This window comes from Phalaenopsis equestris, unplaced genomic scaffold (genome assembly GCF_001263595.1).
Source record: "Phalaenopsis equestris unplaced genomic scaffold, ASM126359v1 Scaffold235102, whole genome shotgun sequence".
Taxonomy (NCBI): Eukaryota; Viridiplantae; Streptophyta; class Magnoliopsida; order Asparagales; family Orchidaceae; genus Phalaenopsis; species Phalaenopsis equestris.
Genome location: NW_018252991.1, coordinates 74351 through 99470, shown reverse-complemented (window position 1 = coordinate 99470; position 25120 = coordinate 74351). Strand labels below are relative to the sequence as shown.

General features: G+C 38.8%; 3 protein-coding genes across 5 annotated transcripts in view; 1 reads left to right on the top strand and 2 right to left on the bottom strand.

Annotated features, from left to right (window-relative positions):
- Window positions 1–355: 355 nt before the first annotated feature.
- On the bottom strand, window positions 356–1291 carry LOC110039080 (methyl-CpG-binding domain protein 4-like protein; the record flags this gene model as incomplete). The annotated part of the gene is made up of 1 exon (XM_020744028.1): window positions 356–1291. A coding segment is annotated over exon 1 (768 nt), but the record flags the coding sequence as incomplete, so codon positions are not given.
- A 2172-nt stretch (window positions 1292–3463) lies between these two features.
- On the top strand, window positions 3464–5390 carry LOC110039082 (transcription termination factor MTERF4, chloroplastic). Its single transcript, XM_020744033.1, has one exon. It carries the CDS (start codon window positions 3745–3747, stop codon window positions 5299–5301), a length of 1557 nt encoding a protein of 518 aa, XP_020599692.1. The 5' UTR covers window positions 3464–3744; the 3' UTR covers window positions 5302–5390.
- Window positions 5391–7359: 1969 nt separating this feature from the next.
- The window catches only part of LOC110039081, a 62151-nt gene continuing 44390 nt past the window's right edge, over window positions 7360–25120 (bottom strand). For 2 of the 3 annotated variants that reach the window (XM_020744029.1, XM_020744032.1), the window contains 2 exons: window positions 9830–9886; window positions 7361–7742 (listed from right to left, as the gene is read on the bottom strand). In XM_020744029.1, coding sequence (XP_020599688.1) covers window positions 7656–7742; window positions 9830–9886 — 144 coding nt within the window. In that variant the 3' untranslated portion in view covers window positions 7361–7655. Of the gene's footprint in view, window positions 7743–9829; window positions 9887–25120 lie in introns of all 3 variants that reach the window. The other variant, XM_020744031.1, reaches the window with a different exon arrangement.

Below are 25120 nucleotides of genomic sequence, written 5' to 3'. Positions count from 1 at the left end.
TCCTTCCTCTGCTAGGTGGCTTACGGGTGGCTTACGAAATTTTTTATTCCCTTGGCTGTAGCTCTTTTAGTAGAGAAAAAGGAGAGAGAGAGAGATAGAGAGAGGAGGAGAGAGAAAAAAAATTAGAGTTTTCTTGTAAACATCGAGGTGCTCGACGATGTATTTTCTTCAAGTAATAAAATCGTCTGCAGCTCCGTGGACGTAGGCAATTTGTCGAACCACGTAAATCTGTGTGTTCCACTATGTTTTCTGTTTTGTGTTTTTCTCGATCTATTTTTTGTTTTATTGCCGTCTTTTTTTCACAACAAAGCTATCAAAACAAAAACACATGAGAACAAGATTGTAAGAATGTCACCTGTGCGCCGGTTGTTTGATTCAAAAGCATGCATATTACAAGAACCCTCCAAGGATCAAAGGCATGGACCTCCTGCAGTAGTTCATAAGGAGAATCTGGGGGGTCCCACTTATTGCCTGGGCCAACTCTACGGTAGCAATCCTTGAGTTTCTCTGCCTTTGTCATTGTTGCTCTGCGTTTACATCTAATAGGATTGCACACTTGGTTAACTTCATCTGCTGCTGGAAATGATGCCACCTTCCTTTGTTTTTTGGTTCTCCGAGAGGGAGTATCGTGAGATAGAACTAGACTTGAATCATGCGGTGCTGCCACCTTCCGCAGCCTCTTCATTTTCTTAGAGACAGATGCTGGTAGATCTTCATCAACGTGATTTAAGATTGGAGAGCTGGTGGTTGCACAAAGTGAAGTTCTTGCAGGTATGTTAGAGAAGTAGGGTGACAGGCGGAGCCCGCTTCTGTTCTCTGTTTTTTCGAGGTTCCCATTGGACGCCCTTGAGCCATTGCAGGAGCCATGTCTGACCGTGAAAGCCTTAGAGTGGGTGGCACTGGCAGAAGTAGCAGCAATTTCAGATTCAAAACAGCTCTGGCACTGTTGAATACGCCGGTTTCCAGTATATCGGAAAGAGTTCAGCATGTTAGTAACTGATTCCAAGCTCTTGCTGCTGATACCGCCATTGCTACAAGAGGGGTTTTCCCCCTCCGCAGGCGGCATCAATGAAGAATATCTACGCTTCCTCCCAAGGGCTAGTAGCTTTTCGGCATTCTTCATCGTCAGATGGAAAGCTTGCACTTGCGAAGGGGCTTTTTTCACCTTGTGGCCGGTGCAGATAGACCCAACTGGATCCCGATTCTCCCCACATCCATCTCGCGCCTCTCATCGTTTGTCGAGATGCCTCCAGAACATTCTTTAGGGCATAGTCGTGTACGCCCGCACCAGAAGGTTAAAATAAAGAATCCGGACTTAAAACTTTTTTAGCAACATATTCAATAAATTCAGGTAATTTTTGTAAAATTATTTTGATAATTTATGTGATAATTTAAAATTTTATTAAGTTTGTTGTAACAAGAATTATGATACTTTTTTTATTATACTAATTGATAATTCATTATTCATTAAATTAATTAATTATTTAAAAATTGTTAAACCAATAAATTTTTTATCATTTAGCTCGAATCTCGAGACATGACACGAATCTCAAGACGGTATTTTGAGCAAGAATCGTTCAAATCATGATAAAAAATCATCTAGTACTCTGATTTCAGTAAACTTATAATCAAACAGATCAGCTTTATAAGGCGGACCTAATTATATAAAAACTAGTCTAATCCGAGTCAAATCAAGCCCATATTAGGTCATTATACTAGTCTTTGAAGATTTTAGATACATTTGGATGGTCAAACGAATGTCGAGACTAGAAAATTCATAGTTGAATCGAGCGTTTCGACAAGAAGAATCCAACGAGCCCAAGATCACTTAATTACGACATTATTAAGGCATCCAAATGTCCTTTAAACGTAATCTAATTGAGGAAAGCTCTCTACACTATATGATCAAAATGATTCATGTTACTGTATTAATTGCATATAAAACACTATAAATAAATCATCTACCTCTCACATGAGAGGGAGCCGAAGCCTAGAGAGAGCCTGAGACTTTGAGAAGGAGTTACAACTTATCATCACATTCGACCGTCGTCAACCACTACTGACCGCCACAGACCTTCGTCGACCATTGCAGAACTCCGTCAACCACTGCCGACCACCGCCGATCTCCATCGACCACAGCCTACCGTCGTCGACAACCACCGACCTCCGTTGACCTCCGCTTACCGTCATTGACCACGGCTAACTACCATCAATCACCAGCAATCATTGTCAATCACCACCAACCAGACGCCGTCAGTTGACTATGTAATCTGAAAAATATAGTTATCATTTTCTGTCTGTGGGACAAGAGATTTCTGCAATCATCAATCAATAGTCGATTTTCGCAACTGGGTCAAACCCTGTGGTTTTTCTCTTTACGGGATTTCCACATAAAAACTTTTGGTGTCACTACTACTTGTTTCTCTTTCATCTATGTGTGTGTTGAATTCTCGTACAACGCTAAAACTAAAACGAAAATTCATTTCTCTACCCCCACGAATTTTCTAGCACACATCAAACATAAATATTTTTACAAATCTTTGATGGGCCGAAGAACATGAAACGAAAAGCCAGAGAAGGACCCATTAATGGCAAAGTATATATATATACACACAAATATATATATATATATATATATATACATATGCAATTAATCTCTTATGTTTTTAGAAGTGCAGGGCTATTCCTATTTCCTAAAAAGGAGAAGGTGGAGCAGAGACAGAGGAAAAGAAGGCTAGGGAATACTTTTTGCTGGTCTGTGTGGTTCATGAGCGGAGGCAGAGCTTGGGAGGAGATTCATCATGCCTCCGGGTTTGTTCGATAGCAGTTTCGAAGTTACATGTGCTTGGTATTTCCCACAAAAAAAAAAAAATTTGTCTTAAGCAAAATATTATGAAACTTTAAAATATATTGTCTCTACCTCTCATAATCCTCCCAAAAGTGTTAATTATTATAAGAAAAAATTCCATACATACATACCACACATTTCTTATATATTTATGTATCTAATATCTAAATTTCGATATGTACGTATACATCAAACATATTTTGTTTCAAATCAAAATATAATCAAAATAAGATAAAAGTAAAAGATCGAAATAAAAAAAATAAAAAAAATAACCCAAATGGCTTCCACAATTTTGTGTATTTTCTCTTCATTTAGATTAAACTATCAAGGTTTCACTTCTTTAAGTGAACGCCACTTCTAGCTCTAGGATTTTAAGATCGTTCGTTTACTTTCTAGATTTTCTCACGATCATGTATTGTGTGATATAAGTATTAAATTTCTCATAATAATATCAACAAATACATCAAATAAATCTTATCTTTAAAATCAATAAAGCCAGATAATAAAATGATTCAAATGCCGCTAAGTTTTCTTAGTGTATATTGTTTCACTCTTGAGCTTTCTTAGTGTATATTCCAATAATCCGTACAAGGGAGACAGTAGATTGCCCTTGAACCCTAATTACCCGTTCTATTTTAGCGTCCGGGTAACGTTTGAGGTTTGGGCTGGGAAGCCAGTCTCTCCATCTTTCCCTTCCAGATAAAGATGTGATTTTGCGTTCCAGTTGCGAGCGAAGAAGCAGATTTCAATCCTTACGCTAACTTCTCTGCACTTGTTCCTCTCCGATCTCATTCGATTTCAGCATAGTCGTAAAAAAGTTTTCAACTTTCGGGGGAGATTATTATACTTCGTCCTGTAGACTGAAGAATTTCTGGCAAAGCTCTGCATAGCCAGTCATGAAGGCACTGCTTCCAATCGTACTACCCAATCCCAACCATCTCATCTTCTCTCACTCCAAATCCCCAATTCACTCCCTGGGATGCCAAATCCGGCGAAATCCATTAACCAAAATCTTATCTTTCTCCCCCAGAAACAGCATCCGTTCAATGTCCGCTCCTCCTGCGACGGCGGCCGCCTACACAGTTCCCGGCCGGAGATCCCCTTCTTCATCTTCCCTCTATTCTCGCCCAAGTTTGCTGGAAATGAAGAAGGAGAGAGCTGAGAACCGAAGCAGAACCTACGAGTTCCTGCGCAGCATCGGCATTGTGCCCGACGAACTCGACGGCCTGGAGCTCCCGGTGACAGTCGAGGTAATGAAGGAGCGCGTTGATTTCCTCCATTCCTTAGGCCTCACCATTAATGACATCAACAACTATCCTTTAGTCCTCGGTTGCAGCGTAAAGAAGAACATGATTCCTGTTCTCGACTACCTCAGCAAATTGGGGGTTAGGAAATCCACCTTCACCCATTTCCTCCGGCGTTACCCGCAGGTTCTTCACTCCAGCGTCGTTGTTGATCTAATGCCTGTCGTTAAGTACCTCCATGGATTGGACATAAAGCTCACAGACATTCCCAGAGTCCTCGAAACATACCCAGAGCTGCTCGGCTTCAAGCTGGAGGGGACGATGAGCACTTCTGTGGCATATTTGATTGGAATTGGATTGGAAAGGAGGAAACTTGGACAACTTCTTACTCTCTATCCACAAGTTCTGGGCATGCGGGTGGGGAGAATTATCAAACCTTTTGTAGAGTATCTTCAGTCTCTTGGTTTGTCTAAGCTGGCTGTGGCAAGACTGGTTCAGAATAGTCCTCACATACTCGGTTTCAGCTTGGAGGAGAAAGTGAAGCCTAATGTGGCAGCTCTCATGGAGTTTGGTGTGAGGGAAGTAGCAGTGAGCTCAGTCATAGCTCAGTATCCTGAATTGTTGGGGACTGAGTTGAGGGAGAGGTTGCTCGATCAACGAAGCTTTTTTGAGTCGAATATGCTCACAAACCGCGACGAGTTTGGGAGGATCATCGAGAGAATGCCTCAGGCTGTTATGCTTGGCAGTAAGGTTATAGTGAAGCATGTTGATTTTCTGAAAAAATGTGGATTTTCTTTGGAGAAGATGAGGAAGATGATCGTTGGATGCCCACAATTGCTTGCTTTGGAGTTGGATGTGATGAGAGTGAGCTTTGAGTACTTTCAGACGGAGATGGAGAGGGATTTGGACGAGTTGGTGGAGTTTCCTGCCTTCTTCACTTATGGGATTGAGTCGACGGTAAAGCCGCGTAATACGATGATTGCGAAGAAGGGATTGAAGTGTTCTTTGGCATGGATGCTTGCTTGCAGTGATTCTAAGTTTGAGGAGCGAATGAAATATGAATCTATTGGAATGGAGGAAATGGAAATTCAGCCATGTTTGAGCATGGAATCTTTGTTGGAGATGAGGGAGGAACAAGAAGATGAGTATGAAGAAAATGATTCTGATGCAGACTATGATGATGAGAGTGAGGATGATGAATTTATGTGATTTTATATGAAGGTGTGTTTTCTTAGAAGTTATTTTGTCTATTATTGTTTCTACTTTTTCATTTAGAAGGGGAAGGATTTTTTATTTTATTTTATGGGGTATACATGGTTTAAATTCTCTCTAATACAAATATTATTATTATTTTTAACTGCTAAAGATTATGCAAGTTCTGAACTTTAATCATGATATCATTTATAGAATAATCATTTAATGCATTGGTCATGATATGGGGATTCATGATATGTATTGCATGAGATAAGAAATAATCATAAAAATATATGCAAGCTCATGTTCATGAAAAGAGAATCAATGATACCTAATTAATTGTTAATTCCCATTAATGTTGTTTAGACAAAAACATGAATCACATTTGTTGTGCCAATCAAACTGAGAAGAAAAGCTATATATGAAAGAATAAATTCAAAATAAGTTGACTCAAGCTGATGAGCACCTAGCATGCAAACTATTAGAGAAAGAACATGGAGTTCCACCAAGTTGTATAGGTTTGATTACATTAATATTTTTATAACTTGATCCTCAAAACTTAATCTAAGATGTCTAACTAAATTAAGCAATTGTAAGCATTTGGAGAACTAAACTAATATCTAATGAATTATTTAACCTAACTTAATATCAGCAAAGACATCACTCACATACAATCAGTGGTGGAATTAGGTTAAGCTTAGGGTGGATTTAGGATGAGCAATTACCCACACTGGAATTTGAGATTTTTGTATAAATGCTCAATAGTGTAATGTTTTTTTCTATATACTTTAGGCAATTTAATAATTTTGCCCACACAATAGACTTTTTTGCCCAATGGTTGAAATTTTTTTAACCTTTGGTTATTTTAAGTGATAAGTAAATTATTTATTTAATGTTCAAAGTAACTACCTCATTTTCTTAAAGAAATAATTTTGTCACGAGTAAGAGAACTATATGGGGCTGACTCGTTAAATTCATTCAAAAGACTCACATTTTTACATGCTAAAGTCTATCATGTTATGGGGGGATTTGGTAGCGTATTTTTAATAGGATTGATGGCTGGATTTAACGTGAATCTCGCCAAACATGAAAAAAAAGAAAGCTAAATCTGGCGCTCCATTAAATCCATTTTTCTCTCCATTCCGTCCATTTTTTTGATGTAAATTCCACTTTTTGGTGGATTTAACGGATTTAGCTTCAAAAGAAAACAATTACTATAAGATCTTGAAATAAAACGCTAAGCACCTCTAAGATTTTTAATCTCAACTGAACCAAACACCGTCCTGGATTCAACAACACATGTATTTTATAAATCTGGATTTATCGGATTTATTATTTAATGGAGTGTCTTTAAATTTCATTTATTTGAAGCTTGTTTGCATTTTTCCACCAAGACATTATTTTCATGACTTTTCTTACACATCGTATCATTAACTTCTACCATAGAGAGAGCATATAAAATGATTTTATTGATTTTCTGAATACTGAGTCAAGTTTGTAATGCTCTAGCAAGAGAACATCAGGAAAATAAGAAATATGCATGTCACTAATTCGCTTTCAATCACAAATCTGCTCAACTTTTTCATCATATCATACCTCTAATGTTATAAAACTAATTGTGCATAAAACATATATTTGAAAAAATAGACTAAACGAGTAATCATTTGATGAACATTTTGTTGAAGCTGTCAGCAAGTTCATTGTCCACAAACATACATAAATGAACAGGTCAAATATTCAGATTTATTTATTAGTCGTATTTTAGGAATGAAATTGAAAACATAAGCACATAATTCTTATATATTTACGTATCAAACACCTAAAATTTTCATATTTATATGCATGGACACTCAATGCTTTACCATCACATCTCATTGCACCAAGTGTTTGTGTTTGTATGTGCACGTCCGTGGGCATCTATTGTGTTTCATACATGCGTGCTTTAACTACACAGAAGCTGATTTTTCATTTTTTTTTTAGCATTCATACATATGGAGCTTTCTTCATAATCGCACACCTAGTCCAACTAAATTGACTTTAAAATGACATGCACTTTTGTTGTAAAAAACATACACAAAAAAGTCAAGACTTGCGAAAAATTAAGAAGGCCATAAAAAACTCATCACAGACATTTCATAAACTAGTAGAAAAAAATAGTAGAAAAAAATATATACTTAGAAAAGCTCTGCAGATTTTGCACATACTGCATCTTTACAAGCTTATAATCTTAAAAGTGAAGAAACAGAATGGCATAATCACTCTGCAGTTAATAGTATTTCATTCTCGACGCGTCGGTTCTGCTTCAGCCATTCTTTGATCAAACCATAATCCTTCAATGTTTTCAAAGTACATTTATCGAGTCGAGCAAACTATGGAGATAGTCGTGCACAGAGCCGCCAATCTGCGCCTGGATGAAAGAGGGAGCATTCGAAAACCCAGATATCGCGGACGAGAACCTGACGTGAATTAACTTGAATTAAGAAATGATTATATACGAAAAGAAGATTTACATACAAACTACTCAATTCCCATGTATTTATATATCCAACACCTAAACTTCAATTTTTACATACATGCCACATCACCCATGCATGAAAAGGTGTATTTTAGTTGAAAAGTTAAAATGGAGTTTCTTTTATGCGTATTAAAAATTTAGGTGATATAAATGTAGACAACAGAGTTTAGGCGTTAGATGCGTAAATTCGTAAGAATTTGGTGGTATTTATGCAAATGACCTTATAAGAAAAGAATCAAGACCATATAAAGCTTACTAACATCATGAACTTTGAACACAGCTGCAGGTAACTGGGAAGCTATGTAATAAATGAAATGTTCGTTGCATGAGTGCAAATTATTTGAGGTTATTTTTTTTTTTTAGAACAAAGAAAAAAGGAGTCTTTAAGCATTATTTGAGGTTTGATCCAGTGAATTAAGTACAAAAATAAAATGACAAAGAAACTAGTGATTAATGAATTATAATTGCTTCAAATAAGATCTCATTGTTTTCAATTTATCAAGGATTTTAACTCCTGTGAATGGATAAACAGTTTTAGATTTGGTCTAACTCCAAGATAATCTCTGGACTAATACTTTTGTGGCCAATTTAGAACCCAATTATCACATTTCTCCAATTTCATTATACAAAGTTGATCTAAAATTTAATACCAATTTGTAAACATATGATACTTTAGGATTTTAAATTAGTCACACAAAATAGCCAAAAGGAGGGACTATTTCGACGCAAATCTTTTTACAAATCACATATAAAGCAATATTGCTAAAATTCAAAAGTGATGAATCCAAACTTTAAAAAGGAACCCTGAGCATTTAAAGAGAGAATTGGATGTTTCTTTTAAATTCTTACGTGTTTTGTTAAATGTGCTTCAACGACAACATACAAAGGGATAAGTCCCTATGTACCAATATGGGGTTTGGATCTAATAAGAAAGTTCTATCATTACTCTCTCTTCTAAACTATTCAGGAATTAGTTTGTTTGTGTAATTGAGATTTTAAGTTCGATGGAATGGTTATTTTGCTTGTAGTTTGTGAATCTTGGTCATCATAAAATTTTATATTCAATCTTGGATTTTTAATTTAATTGTAGATTTTGGCAATTTTTATATTATTGCTGGAAGCTAAAAAAAGTGTGCTTTCTAATTTTACCTCAAAGTGACGACCAAGATTTGCTTAATTTGAAAGTTTAGAATATTAAAAATTTGGTACTTCGTGTTTTTTTCTTTCTACCTCACACCCTTGATTTGCATTCATAAACTCTAATGCCTACAATAAATATCTTTTAGTGGCATTTACATGCCTAGCATACAATTCTTGTGTATTTACCTATCCGCACCTAAATTTCCATATTTACACAAATTGCACTCAACTCCTTAATATCACATAAAAATAATACTATTACTACTTTTAAAAAGTGAAATACATCTCATGCATAGAAATAAAGCAACAAAGTATTATGTATGTAAATATGAAAGTTTTATGTAACATTTACGTATATACCACTCATTTGATAATACTTGCTCTCTTGAATGATTTAGAATCGGCACTCAGAATGAATTCTGTATAGAGGTATGTATATACATATTTAACATCTATACTTTCCTTTTTACATTTATGCCACAAATCTTTTACATCACATAAGAAATACCACCATTTTAATTTTTAAAAAGTGAAATACACTTTTTTATGGATAAGTAAAATGGTATGTTGGTAAAAAATAAAGTGAAGGTGTTAGATATGCAAATACATAGGAATTGAGTGGTATATATGTAAATCGTCCTTCTATATAGAGCTAAGAGGCTGGTCTTTCCAACAAAATCCTAACCTCAACAGTACTTCAAAACAAGATGATTAGCATGATGCCGGCACAATATAGGAGAAAATATCATACTAAATAAATTTTAATCAATTAACCAACAATAATTTCAGTAATTGCGGCCAACTTCGCTCGTACCTAACCAAATCATATCAGACATAAAATATATGGAGCAGAGAGGGAAATATAAAGATAACACGCCAATGTGGTACCTCCTTATTTTTGTCACCAGCCACAACAGAGCCCCTTGAGTCATAAGCTTCGAACCTCTATACAGAAAAAAATAAATAAATCAAAATGACAGATAAAATACAAAAAAATGGTAGGGAAAAAATTTAATTATTTGGAATCTACAGTTGCTTGACACCAAATGAAAGGAAAAGTTGGAGGTCATTGGAAGAGATATAAGAATTTGATTATATAGAAAAGCTAAAGATAAAGGTTCACTATTTTCAGTAAAATTGAATCTCAATATAAAGATTTTAAAAACATTTCCAGGAATCCTAACCACCTTTTGTCTTTCAAGGAACTTAGGGATATTAATCTTTTAAATGAAATTCATAGCACAATAATTTAAGGGTCTGTAATTGATGGCGATATTTTTTGCCGGGTCATGCGGGTAATTATTAGAAATCAATCAAGCAAGCCTCCCAAGTTGTGATTTAGAAATTCATAAAATGTTGAAATTATTAATCCATGAGTCGTGAATCATGTATAGCTCTCTCTCTCACACACACACACACACAAACACACCAAATCATATAAAAAGTGCAATACAATATGCTTAGACTAAAGTAGGGGTGTGACTCACGAGCCGGCTTAGGCTCGATAAGTGACTCATGAGCTTAAGCTCGATGAACTAACAAATCGAGCTCAAGCCAACCTCGACTTATCATTAGCTCGTGAGCCGGCTCGCTTAAAAAAACATTAATATGAATATACAAAAATATATAAAAAATTAAAGACTTCATATTTAAATTATTTAAAATATTAAAAAATGATATTTTATTTTTTATGTTATAAGATTTATTATTATTTATCTCATAGATACCCATTCAATTTGCCATTTTATTATATCACTAGCTTAAATTAATATTATTTTCTCTCTTTCATAATAAACAAGCTAGTTTGAATTATGGTCTATTTGGGGCAGCTGCATATTATTTATAATCTGTTCATAAGTAGATTATCCTGACAATCTGATGATCTGCAAATAATCAGGATAAATTGGTTTGTTGTTTGGGGGATTGATTCAAAACAACTTATTTGTAGTTGTTGCTGAATAAATCTGTAGATTATCAGGATAAACTGACTTGTTGTTTGGGGGAGCTTGGTTGCTGAATAAATCTGTAGATTATCAGGATAAACTAACTTGTTGTTTGGGGGAGCTTAGGGGGAGCTTGTTCAGATCAACTTATTTATCGCTGCTGCTGGATAAATGACCATTCTACCCCTGTTTAGAGATGTTGTTTGCAACAGAACTGTATGGGCAAAAGAATAGATAAAACAAAAACCACAAATCATTATGGATCAGTTCAAAAAAATAACATAGAAACCTCACTTTCAAGGTAAACCATGTTTGCTTGGCTCTGCAAAAGACTCCACCAAAATTAAAAGTGTGGCACAAAAACTCCATGAAAAGTGGAGTTGGGGCAATATCTCACGTAGGAGAGTTGAAGTTGGGTATACAAGCATGGTCAGATCACTATGAAGGTGAAGCCAAACAATTTATTAGTTTGTCACTATCAAGATAAACTAATCATTCATTAGTTTATCTTCTCTAATTTCATCCCATATCCATCTTAATTCATCTTACAAGCATGGTCAGATCACTAACAAGGTGAAGCCAAACAATTCATTAGTTTATCACTGTAAAGATAAACGAATCATTCATTAGTTTATCTTCTCTAATTTCATCGCATATCCATCTTAATTCATCTTACAAGCATGGTCAGATCACTAACAAGGTGAAGCCAAACAATTCGTTAGTTTATCACTATCAAGATAAACAAATCATTCATTAGTTTATCTTCTCTAATTCCTTCGCATATCCATCTTCTCACTAGAAGGGCAAATTCCATCTATCAAGGTGAAGCCAAACATTCATTAGTTTATCGCTATCAAGAGAAACTAATCATTCATTAGTTTATCTCCTCTAAATTCTTCGCATATCCATCTTATATTCTCACCAAGTCAATCCACCAACCTCAACACGAAAGCCATTCTTTCAACGAGAGCATAAAAAAATTCTGACATCAAAGCAGATGAGAGATTCCCCCGAAAAGGCCTCGGGTTGAAAATCACCAAAACAAAGGTGATGAGGTTACTTACAGAGCACCAGAAACACAGATCGGGGATAAGAAGGCACACTCGAGAGAAATGAGAAGAGAATTGAAGACAGATATGGCTTCTGCACGAGACGAGCGCAGAGGAGAGGATCGAAAGCAGAAGGGCAAATGGAGGAAAACACATTCGCTAGAAGTGGGACGCAACCCATATACCGCGTCCGCGGGTAACAAGAAAAAGCAGGCGGCCTTGTGAAAACGGCGCTCGAACGTTCTAACCAAATGTTCGGGCGACGTTTTCGAAACGCCACCCGCACAAATAAACTACTCCAAATGTAGCCTTAGTTGACCTAAGCTCAAGTTCGAGCTCGAACTTGATTAATGGTGACAAAGTATAGTGGTAACACTAGTGTCGAGTTGGGTTAGGCGTGGGTAAATGCCAAGAGGTTGCTAACCACATATATATTCATAAAGTTCAATTGTTTTATAATTTAGTTTACTAATTGGTAGCCTCATGTTATAAGTAGATATGATTGAAGAATGATTCATTTAAAACATAGAAGAGAAAACATAATTATTTTGATTAATTAGTATATTACTCTCATGTAAAGTTTCCTTTTCTTCACTATCATACCTTGTTTTTGAAACTTATATTTTTGTGCTTAATAAAGAATAATCTAATATAATTCTAGATAGACCACCGATAAATTTTCATAATTCAGCACGAAACTCCAAACATGTCACAAATCTCGAGATAATATTTTGAACAAAAGATGTTCAAATTTTGATAAAAAATCACTCAGAACTCCGATTTTAGCAAACTTAAAGTCAGACTAACCGGGTCGATGAGAAGAACCAAATGACATCAAAGTTAGTCCAATCCGAGTCAAATAAGTTCGAATCAAATCATTGAACCGTGTTTGAAAGATTTTCGGATACATTTGGAAAGTCAAATAAATGTCAAATATGACAAGTTCATAATCGAATCGAGCGTCATAATAAGACAAATCCAACGAGCTCAAAATCACTTAATTTTGACATCATTAAGACATCCAAATGTCCATTAAACACCGTATGATTGAAGGAAGTTATCCAGACCGTTCAATCAAAATAATTTCTATTCTTAGATTAATTACACCCAGAACACTATAAATAGAGTCTCACGCCTCTCATGAGTGTGAATTAAAACTTAGAGAGAATCTGATATGATACCTTGAGGAGGAGCTACAGCTCAGCATCACCGCCGCCCACCGTCGATCATCGCTGGCCTCCATCGACCACCGTTGATCGTCGTCGACTATTATCGACATCAGTTGACCATTGTCAACCGTCTTCGACCACTGCCGACAACTGTCAACCATCTCCAATCGCCGTCGACAACTGTCCATCGCCGTCGACCTCCGCCGACCTCCGTCAACCATCATCTGTCGCCATTGAGCGTCGCTGACTTCTATCAACCACTGTCTGTTGTCGTCGACCACCGCCGACCTCTGAGGAACTCCTTCAACCGTCGTCGACCACCTTCGACCTTCTTTGACCTCCGCCAACCGTCGTCGACCATCGCTAACCACCATCGATCACCACCAATCATCATCAATCACCACCAATCAGATGTCGTCAGTATACACGGTAATCTGAAAAATATAGTTACCATTTTCCGTTTGTGGGACAAGAGATTTCTGTAATCATCAAACAATAGTGAATTTTTGCAAATGGGTCATGCCCTGTGATTTTTTCCTTTTCCACGTAAGAACTTCCAGAGTCGTCACTACTTGTTTCTCTTTTATCTATGTATGTGCTGAATTCTCGTACAACGCGAAGAAAATAATCCGTTACTCTACCGCCGCAAATTTTCTAGCACGCATCAGCTTGGCGTCGTCTGTGGAAACTTCATAATCTCATCACTGAAGTATTTACTCAATTTGCTACATGACCACCAGACACTATTCGGGACAATGAAACAACTCGCTCTAACACTCATCATTCTGGGGAACAGTCAAGAAGTCAAGGGCGGCATGCTTCTTCATCTTCCCACCCTAAATAAAGTTATCCCGCCAACGAGGCCGTTTCAGGTCTTTCTATGGAAGCGCAAAAAGGAGGAATATCAAATGGAGATCCTACAACTTCTACATGGGACTCAACAACCGTTGTCCACACTGATGAATTAAATTCATTTACCATTAAATCCGCAACCTATAAGAAACATACTGCTCGGAGGAACTCTTATCGACCCCCCTCCCCAAGAAGGAATACTTCCCTTGCCAGGTCGTGATGTTGAATTCCTAGACATCGCAAGTTCCACTGATCCATCTCATGCAGCTCATTTGGCACCGTCACATCTTGCTGTCATTCTAGATGATGTCATTCATAACGAACTACGACGCCTCGTCTATAAGAAGAGTTCCCCCTCGAAACAACCGTTGTCCACACTGATGAATTAAATTCATTTACCATTAAATCCGCAACCTATAAGAAACATACTGCTCGGAGGAACTCTTATCGACCCCCCTCCCCAAGAAAGAATACTTCCCTTGCCAGGTCGTGATGTTGAATTCCTAGACATCGCAAGTTCCACTGATCCATCTCATGCAGCTCATTTGGCACCGTCACATCTTGCTGTCATTCTAGATGATGTCATTCATAACGAACTACGACGCCTCGTCTAAGAAGAGTTCCCCCTCGAGAAAAAGAATCGTTTTCTCACTTACCATAAAATCCATGAATCCTCCCCCTTAGCGGATGCAGTCCTCCAACACTCCATACCAATAGGTTTCAAGTTTCCAAACATCGATGCCTATGAAGGGATAACCAACCCCTATGAATATTGTGATCATTATCGAATCATCATGCACATTCAACGTGCCTCTGATGCACTTCTGTGTCAGACGTTCCTGACTACTCTTAAGAAACATCGAACATGGTTATACTCTATGCCGGGGGGCACTATAAGCAACTTTAATGAGTTTGCCAGACTGTTTGTGGAGCTGTTCATAGCAAATTGACGAATCATCAAGAATTCATCCCATCTCTCGGGAATTCGTCAAAGTGAAGGAGCGTCGCTCAAAGACTACTTTCGAAAATTTTCTACTGAAGTCCGTCAAATTTCAAGAGTAGACCCAGAGTTACTAAGGGGTTCTTCCTTGGGGGGCTTCGCCCAGGACCCTTCTACTTATCATTAATGCAGGAGACAGTTCATTCTTATGCTAACCTTGTCCATTGTGTTGGTCCAAATCATTGCGGACGAGACCATCAACACACATAAGGAGCAATTTGAGAAATTTGGAGGAAAGCGTAAAAGTAACTTAAGACAATAATTAACTACGCAATGGAAAAAGTCTGAACAACCAAAGAATCATGACCTCTGTTGACATCAATTTTTGATGTTCGAGTGTAGGGTGTCCACCTGCATGACTCGGGATATCTTACGGTCTGTCCGTAACGCCCGATAGTTTAAACACCCACCCAGGACCTTTCAGCACGTGTTGAGTGGCTCGTAGTCAGGGTCATTCTGCTAAGCTTTGACTTGCGCTTAGGAGAAGGGTGGTCAGTATTTCACCAGCGAACTGGCTTAAATTGACCCGTCCACCAGCGAGTTTATCCACATGACCCCAAACGACGAAGTGGACCACATGAGAGCATCGAGAATGCCGATTTCACCTAGGAAGTACGTTTATTTCTCTACAAATTCGCAGGCGGGCTAAAAATGGACAAATTATAAATTTTGACCAGATTGCTAAAAAAGTGGTCTGAACGACCCCATATGACAAAACGGTCTGCGTAAATGCGTCCGGAACGTTGATTTTTGGCAGAAAAGACATCTACTTCGCTACGAGGACGTGTACGAGCTAAAAATGCGCGAGTTGACAATTATTCGAATAATAATAATAATTATTATTATAATAATAATTTTATTATTATATAACCCTATTTAAACATCGCATCCCTCTCTCCTCGATCCATCACACGCGAACCCTAGCCACAACAACACGGCAAACCTTCGCGACACCTCGCCAGTGCCTCGCTCCCACTCCGGCCGTCCGAACCTCGCACGCCACAGGCGCTCGTCACCAACAAACGCAAACAACCGGTCATCCTCACTGAAGCCCCCGTTCTTCACTTGGCCAGCCGCTCACGACCTTTTCTCGCCGGCGATGTTCCGCCACCTCCTCCAACGCCGACGCCGAGCTCCAACAACCCTGAACTCTCCATTGTCGGTCTCCTTTCTCAGTCTGGGGCCTCCGCTTTGCCGACATTCTTCCTTGGCTGAGCCCTCTCCTCGGCATCCCCTCCCATCGACAACTTTTCTCCGAAATGCTTCCCACTGACTAGCTGCTCCCTTGCCGGCGATGTGTGGATCAGCCCCCTCTTGGGCAAAAAAAATGGCCTAGGGTATATTTTTTTGGTGATCCACCTCCCCGGTGACCACCTCCTCCTTGCTGACTTCCTTTTCGGCGACCTCGTTGTCTCCTCATCGTCGTCGAAGTGGCGAAAACTTTGTGGTGTATAGAAACCCATCCGACCCCTTTCTTGACTGTATGTTTTGGTTATATTTTTATATGTCAATTAGTTATTTTTGGGTACTTTGCATACCTCACTATCTCTTGTTTTCCTCATTGCATGATTCGTTGCGAGGTACATCGACAGGTGGACCGGAGTACCACCGGGGTTCGTCGAGAATGTGGGCTCTTCTTCAGCATAAAGAGAACATGTGCAACCAACACGATGGGGAGAATCTTCTGAAACTCCTAGTCAGCCTTAGGATTATTGTTGTCTTGGCATTCGAGTTTGATCGGCCACAGGGGATGCATGCGCCGGAGTGAGCCGGCGCAACGACGTGCCTTTGTGATGGATCATCAGTTTTAATAGAAAGAGCTTTTAGGTTAGGATTTTTTCTACGTGGCCAAACACCCTCCATAGAGCCGAGGGTCACCCCTTTGTTGTGAGTTTTAGTCCCGATGGTCGGAGTCTTTCACTTCCTTTGTTTTTGGGTTCCCTAGTTTAACTTGGAGAAGCTGGGAGGTCAGACTTGACAAAACGAGAGAAGCTCTGCAGTTTGCCCATTTTGCTAAGTCTGGAGTTCATGAAATGGGAAAAAAAAATGTAGCTAGCAAATTTCGAGACACCGTGAAGAGTTTCTTTCCCCCCTTAGAGATTCGAGGAGAGATTCCCCACATTGCCTCACCAAAGGAAGTGACGACAATGTCGCACATCTAACAATCCAAACCTTATGTTTCCTAGGTGAAGTCGCTAGCACGAGCCTGATATGCTACCTGCATGTTGGTTTGCTTCGAGTTGCACTCATTTTACTTCAGACATGTTTGCATTTCACTTTGCTCTGACCGGCCCCCCGGTCTAGTGGACGTCTCACTTCGTTCCGACCGGCCGCCTTGACCAGGCGAGAATCTCATTTCGCTCCGATCAACCGCTCCGTTCCGGCAAGCACCTCACTTCGCTTTGACTGACCGACCAACCCGACCCAGTGAGCATCTCACTTTGGTTCGACCGGCCGCCCCAGCCAGGTCAACCGTGCATCTTGGTTCTACCGGCCGCCACGGCCCGGTCTGCCGATCACTTGCACGGTACATGTTTCACATGTGCTTGTTTGTATTTTCTTGCTTGCATTTTGCACCATGTGTTTGCATTTGCGTTTGCACTTGTGTGATGCTCCCCAGTGAAGATCACCACTACCTTCGGGTCACTGTCTCCACGACACTCATATTTCAGGCCTTTACGGCTACGAAACGTCCATCCTTTTTTGTCACTGTCGCCTCGGCACACCTTCTTCGGGCCTCTGCGGCCACGACACACCTATCTCTTTTGATCATTGTCGCCTCGGCACACCTTCCTCGGGCTACTGCCACCACGACACACCCATCCTTTTTGGTCATTTTCGCATCGACACCTTCCATGGGCCGTCACAGCACGTCCATCCCTTTTGGTCATTGCCGCCTCGACACACCTTACCTCTCGCCACGACACGCCCATTCCTTTTGGTCACTGCCGCCTCGGTATACCTTCTTACCTCTCTCGGGTCGCGGCTGCTGATACACCAAAGATATATGTATTTTTAGACACATATTTTATATTCATTTTTTGTGATATTGCACTTTAATGGAAAATATTTTTCATGTTTTGTTACAGGTTGTTAATTTTTAGGACTTGAAACAAAAAATGATGAAATTTAGAGTCAAAATGAAGTTTTTGAAAAATTGTTCAGCGGCGATGACGCCGTTTGATAAAAAAATAGATTTAATTAGATGGCGACGACGCCAGTGTCGGTACACACCCTGTTCCTAGAAGATTCGACAAATTTGGACGATTTTTTAAGAATTTTTGGATGCACCTATTGGAAAACCGACCATAGGCTCTATTTAGAGCCGAAATTGATCAGAAAAGAGGCCTTTCGCACCTCTTCGCACTCCTCCGTTCGTTCTTGGCCCCTTCGCACCTGTTCACGCTCCTCCTTGCCACTTTACATCCTTCCACACCATTAGTCATTTATTTTCTTCATAGTTTTGAGCTTTTGTGGTGGTTTAAGTGTGAATGTCTCTCTAAGAAGTGTTGGAGAGGGTGGGAAGTGAGAGATTTCTTCTTCTTACATTTCCTAAGCGAGACTATAAAAGATTTGATTTGAGAAAGAGTTTCAGATAAGTGTTTGTTTATTATTGTTGTATGAACTTCCTTTTATATATAAAATTTGTGTTTTGTTGTATCTTTTTCATAAAGTCTGAGTAGTTTCCTTTATCTTTCTTCCTACTCTGAGATATGGTGAAATGAAGAGATAAATTGGATGTACCAATATTAAAATATAAAATAAATTGCTATAATTTTCAACTCTGCTCATATTTACTTTTCGATCTGACCAATTGAGTTGTTAAAATATGTTGTGAAGCATATCATCCAGGAAATGAAGTATGGGTTCTACAACAGAGTGAGAATCACATTTAAGTCCATGAAGAAGTATTTCGTTCATGGAACTAAGTGCAAATAAATAGAAAAATATACATTGTTGGGTGTAAAATTGAAAACATTATTGGGTGTAAAATTGAAAATTTTTAGGGTGACAGACTAAAATCCTCAATTCGATCTTAGTGTTTAAGAACTAAAACGAGAGTTAACTTTTAGGGGGAAGGGAAGTGGGAACTCTGGAGTTGGAGCCAGTATCCTCCTAGCCTAGCCACGAATTTAGGGATTAAACCTAAGATTAGCTAACGATTTTCTATAACAGTGAATTAGGGTAGAGAATTAAAATTGCTCTTACTTGACACAATACATATTTAAACATTTATCTCATCTCATTTCACCAAAAACTCAGTATAGTGGGAAAAATGATTTTTCATGATTTTTCATATTAGAAAATTTTATCACATAAACATAATTTAGTAGTTACTAATTTAAACTCTGCATTTAAACTTTGCAAGTAGTTAATAATTTAGTTTTAATAATATCTCAAACATTCAAAATTAGTGACAATAATTTCGTTTTATTTCTGTGAATTTCTTAGTAAATTTATCATATCAAAATTTAAACTTTCCTCGTGAGATTGATATTTGAAACTTAAATAAGAAACTTAAATAGAAAGTTTTATATTACCTGATAACGATACGTATACTTGCGTAGAATCCCAATATTAAATGTTTAACATTATTATTCATAAAATACACCATTAAATTTTTGACATAGTTGAAAAGCGGAGTCAACTTTATAAATTTTACACAACTATATTTAACCGGCATCAGCCGACATGGCACGCCCATCCCTTTTGGTCACTGCCACCTCGGCACACCTTTCTCGGGCCACTGTCTCCACGACACACCCATCTCTGGGTCACTGTCGCTACGACACACCTATTTGATTGGGTCGCTGCCTCCACAACACACCTATCTCCGGATCACTGCCACTATAACACACCCATTTGTTCAAGCCACAACCTCCACGGTATGCCCATCTTTTCCTGAGTCAATACCCCACGATACACTCATCACTTCTGTCGCATGACTGTTTCCATTTACATTTGCATGTTTGTATGAATAGCGAGTCAGACTCGTTAGGAGAGTGACCCTGTGTCGGTTGAGATGCCTTAACGAGCATTTCTTGCTGGGATATTCCCGGTGAACAATGCGAGTTAAGTCATCAGGATTGATACAAGTATGACTACGCTAAGATCCAATGAATCTAACTTATGTCATCCCTCTTTGTGACTAGATTAGCTCACTTAGAAACTTTAGGACAGGGTCGGCTTGGCGACCCCGTCAAAATCATACTATACCTCGACTTACCTGTACTTAGAAACTAGATTAGTGCACTTTCTCTGTAGATGGTGTGCCAGGCTAGGATTTAGGGTGCTAGGTAGTCTTTTTGATATCGGACTATTGTTCTTTACTGGGTTGGTTGCCATAACCAGACATTCTTCTTTTGCACTGTGCTTATGGTGTGACTGCATACTGCATATGTATGGTAGTACATTAGTGTTTTTTAACAGGGAGCCATGCATATTCACATGCACACACAAATACCTCTATGGGGAGCATGTGATGAATTCTGACCCATTTGCTTGCAGGTGCTATATAGCTCTCCCACTTATAAGACATTGCTCATTATACATTATATACATCTGAGTTTTCTCGCTAACACTTGTTTTAATGAAGGATTGAGTCTTTTCTTTTCCTATGTACTTTTAAAGTCGATGAGAGTCCTGTAGCAAAAAAAAGATACGGACACGAGTTCCGAGAGGTTTGACGCGGGAACCACGTGGAGGGGACCAAGAGCAGATGCTCGTATCCCGTATCTTAATTCTGTATTTTTACATTGATGTATAGAATTAAAACCAGACATGTATATGCGGAGTCCAACCGATCTTTTTATCTTTTTTGGGATATGTTGCCGACCCAGCGACACCGGCCTTTTCTATTATTTTGATTTGACTTGTTTTACTTTAGTTATTGCTACATGTCTGTATGCTTGTATGTGTGCATAGTTTCTTTGTTTCTCTCAATGATCTAGGATTTCACGATGCAATATAGGCTCATTGACTTAAATTCCTAATTTTTCTACAAAATCTTAAATAAAATATTCAAGATAATTAAAATGTAGGATTAAAATATTCAAGACTTTAACAAACTGCATTTTTACTTTCTTACATGTGCTAATAGGGCCTCCACAATACTTAAAGGTCGCTCTAGATAACATCATTCATATTTACAAACTTAAAGGTCGCTCTAGATAACATCATTCATATTTGCAAGTCCCAAGGAGGAGTCCCCGTGCTTCTCCAACCTGACTGGCGTAACATACCTTTACATAGGTGGTTGTCTAGTACGCCTAGGGTGTTAGAAGGCTCTCCGACCCAGACGGGTGTATAAGTCCTTTTGTTTGGAGTGTTTCCAGTTTTATAGCTGAACTGTTGTGAGATATGTACTTCCTGACATAAAAATGAAACGCAAAGAACACAAACAAACACAAATCGTTTACGTGGTTCGATCCAACTGGATCTACGTCCACGGGAGTGAATCAATCAAATAGTTCACTAAGGCAAAAGAAATAGAGAATACATAGCTTATACATAAAGATGAACCATCATCTTCCTTCTATGGTCTCCCTCTCAAGTGACACCTTGATACAAGGCCTCAAGATGCTCTCCTCCTCTCTAGCTCTCTAGCTATTTTCTTCTTCTTTGTGGTAGCTTAAGATCTCTTCCCTTGCTCTCCTAGGCCTCACACCCTCTCTATTTATAGAAGCAAGAGAGTGATAGGTGGGAGGTAGGTGGGAGGTAGGTGGGCTGTAGGTGAGATGTGGTAGGTGAGCGGTGCCACATTACAAAATTGTCCTTTTAACTTAGTTCATTAATTGGGGGTCAAAATAACATGAACATTTGCCTCTTTCTTTCCTATGTCCTTTTACCTTAGTTCATTAATTGGGGGTCAAACCTGAGGCGTCTTTGCCACTGACAGGTATAAGTCTCACTTCTTGGAGCTCTAGCTTTTAGTGATATGATAGAATTTCCTTCCTTCAACCTTAGAGCTACCAAGATTTCGATCTTAAGACGCATTGGGTCGACCACCTTTACTATCGGGTAGACTTAGGGTCCTAATAGCTGTGAATGACGGGTCTGTGGTACCCCGACACAATTACCTCTACCTTCTAGGATCACTCTAGCTTCCTTTGTTTGAGCCCCTTTGAGCCAGCAGCTCCTTGATTTCGTCGATATTATTTTGACGACCCGATGCCTATGAACTGCAACCCGTTTGGGATACGACAATTTGTCCTCTGCTCTTATGGCCCGGACGTGCTTTAACGTGTTGGGATACCCCCGTCAATATGATTTAGGTTATTCTGTGGGCTCTGTATGTCGATGAACGCTACTCATTTGGGTTGTGAGCGACTCACTCTCTGCCCGAAAACTTAGCGTGAGCTTTGAAGTATCCTTTGAGTACCTATTACCCCAGATTCATGATAATCCAAGCAAAACTCTTTTTATCAAAAGAGTATTCTTGGATACCCCGCAATATGTATTTAATCAAGTAGAATACGTCCCCTTTGGGAGTGCTCTTGACCCCAGACCATGTACTTACACCTGACTCTCTGGTTTTGGGTAGTTTACGTAAGTATTCTTTCGCGGATATGGAGGATTCTGAACGATAATGAGAGCTCTGTTAATGTTTTGTTCCACTCAACGTTCCTCAGTTTAGGACAGACAAGTAAAAAACTTCAACCTACATCCGGACCTTTATATGATTTTGATAATCAACCAATAGGTGTCGAGGAAACAATAAATCACCCTTTGTCATGGGAGATTTTCCTTGACAAATAACTCGCTCAGTCCAATTCATCGTTGTCAAGTCATAATTAGCATACAATGCCATCTTCGGGAGACCCCTGCAATCCATCTTTGACATCAAGACTTTTGTGCTACACTTGAAGCTCAAGTTTTTAACCCCAGCGGGGATTGACGTCGTACGGGAAGAACAACAGATAGCACAATCATGCCAACCTCAGACAAGCTCAGCCACGCTCGTCAGTGGCATTTAATATCAAAAACTTTGATCTTCGAGATGAAGATGTATCTCAACAAGTTTCTCCTGTAGAAGATTTGGTTCGCGTCCCTCTAATGAACACCCATTAAAAAACAGTGCAACTTGGTTCCTTACTCTCCGACGAACAAATGTCAGAATTTGTAAATCAGAGAAACCAAAATATTTTTGCATGGACCCCAACTGACAAGTCTGAGTTGACCATGAATAATCATGCACTCTTTAAAGGTAGATCAAAATTTTAAACCGGTCATCCAGAAGAAGAGCAATTTTACCCCAGATCGCTTACAAGCTATCGAACAAGAAGTTAACAAATTTCTCGAAGCAAAGTTCATATGGGAAGTGCCCACTCTGCATGGTTGGCCAAATTCATGGTGAAAAAAGCTAGTGGTTCATGAGAATGTGTGTCCATTATACAGACCTCAATAAAGCATGTTCGAAGGATAGTTTTTCCCTCCCGCGCATAAATCAACTCGTCGATGTCACATTCAGACATCAGATGCTCAGCTTTATAGATGCATGCTCGGGGTACAATCAAATAAAGATTAACTAAATTTATGAGGAAGCCACCTCTTTTCAAACAAATAAGGGTTTATACTGTTATTAGGTTATGTTGTTTGGGTTAAAAAATGTTGGTGTAACTTATAAATGTTTCATGAACAAGGACTTCAGAAACCTTCTTAAGCGTACAATTTAGTACGTTGATGACATGTTAGTAAAAAGTTTGTAAGCATGTCAACACATTTCACATCTAGAGGAGTGTTTCCAACTCCTTCGTCAATACAATTTACGACTTAATACGACTAAATATGCTTTCGGAGTCACATCAGGAAAATTTCTGGGATTCATAGTTACCTATTGTGGAATTGAAGCAAACCCAGAAAAAAATCAATGCGCTGTGAGATATGGTGCCCCCAAGGAACATCAAGGAGGCGCAACGCTTGAATAGTCGCATAATGCCCCCAAGGAACATCAAGGAGGTGCAACGCTTGAATAGTCGCATAGCTTGAATAGTCGCATAATCGCTCTAACTTGTTTCTTAGCTTGTTTTTGGGATAATTACCTGTCATTCTTTAAGATACTTAGAGTCTGTTTGGGGCAGCTGCAGCTTCTCAGTTTTTCAGCTGCAACTGTGCTGCCCCAGGAAGCTGCTGTGGGGAAGCCAGCGGTGCTGCCCCAGGAAGCAGCTGCGGGGAAGCTGACTGTCTGTTTGGTGCAGCTGTGTGAAAACAACTGTCAGACAGCTATTTATAAAAAAAAGATCATGCTGCCACTGTTTGGTAAAACTGTTTAAAAGAAGACTGTAACTATCATATTTTTAACTTCAGTGAGGTGCCTTCAGTGAGGTGTTAACAATTTTTGTCCAATGACTGTCTCCTTTTTGTCCAATGACTATCTCTTTTTGACAAAAATAAAAGGGTCTTTAATCACACATACCATACTGCTCCAAGATAAAGACAATGCAATCAAAAATGCCAAAGGAGATTTGCAACCAGGAGCAATTTTGTAAGTAATGAATGGCAAAGGAAATTTGCCCCGGAGAATGACGAGGAAGTAACAAGTGCAAAAGGAGACATGCCCCAAAGGGAGAATATATAAGTGATAAATGCCAAATGAGATTTGCGCCAAACAGCAAATGAGAGGCGATTTGCACCAAACATGATAGATATTTACAGCGAACTGCAAAATATCACTTTATGAATTGAAATTAGTTTTGTTTAAAGCCTTACAAACATCTCAAACATTTCGAGAAAGAAAATCCAATGAAAATCTAATTTCCAAATGAGGAGGTAATCGCTGCGGACAAATCAATGTTCTTCATTTCAAGATTTCAAGTTATTGAGCCAATGATTTCTAATTAAGCACATGAGAACATCATTTGCCAAAAAATTAAAAATATTCAATTCCACTGTAAAGTAAATCAAAAGCAGACACCTTCAATAACCAAAATAAAAAAAAACCAACAAGAAATCCTCGAGAAACCCATAGAACAAATCCTAAACTAAAATTCAAACACTGAAAATCAGAAAAAATGAAACCAACTTGAACGATATACTAGAAACAAAATCAGAAGAGATACCCAGCTAATCAGACGGAAGGATTGATGTTCGTTCTTAATTTCTACAAAGAATCATCAGCTAGCAGAAATAGAAGGGATTCGAGGAGGCAGCTCCCATCTCATGATTTA

Coding starts and splice junctions, on each gene's coding strand:
- LOC110039082 (XM_020744033.1), top strand. CDS start 3,745: ATGAAGGCACTGCTTCCAATCGTACTACCCAATCCCAACCATCTCATC.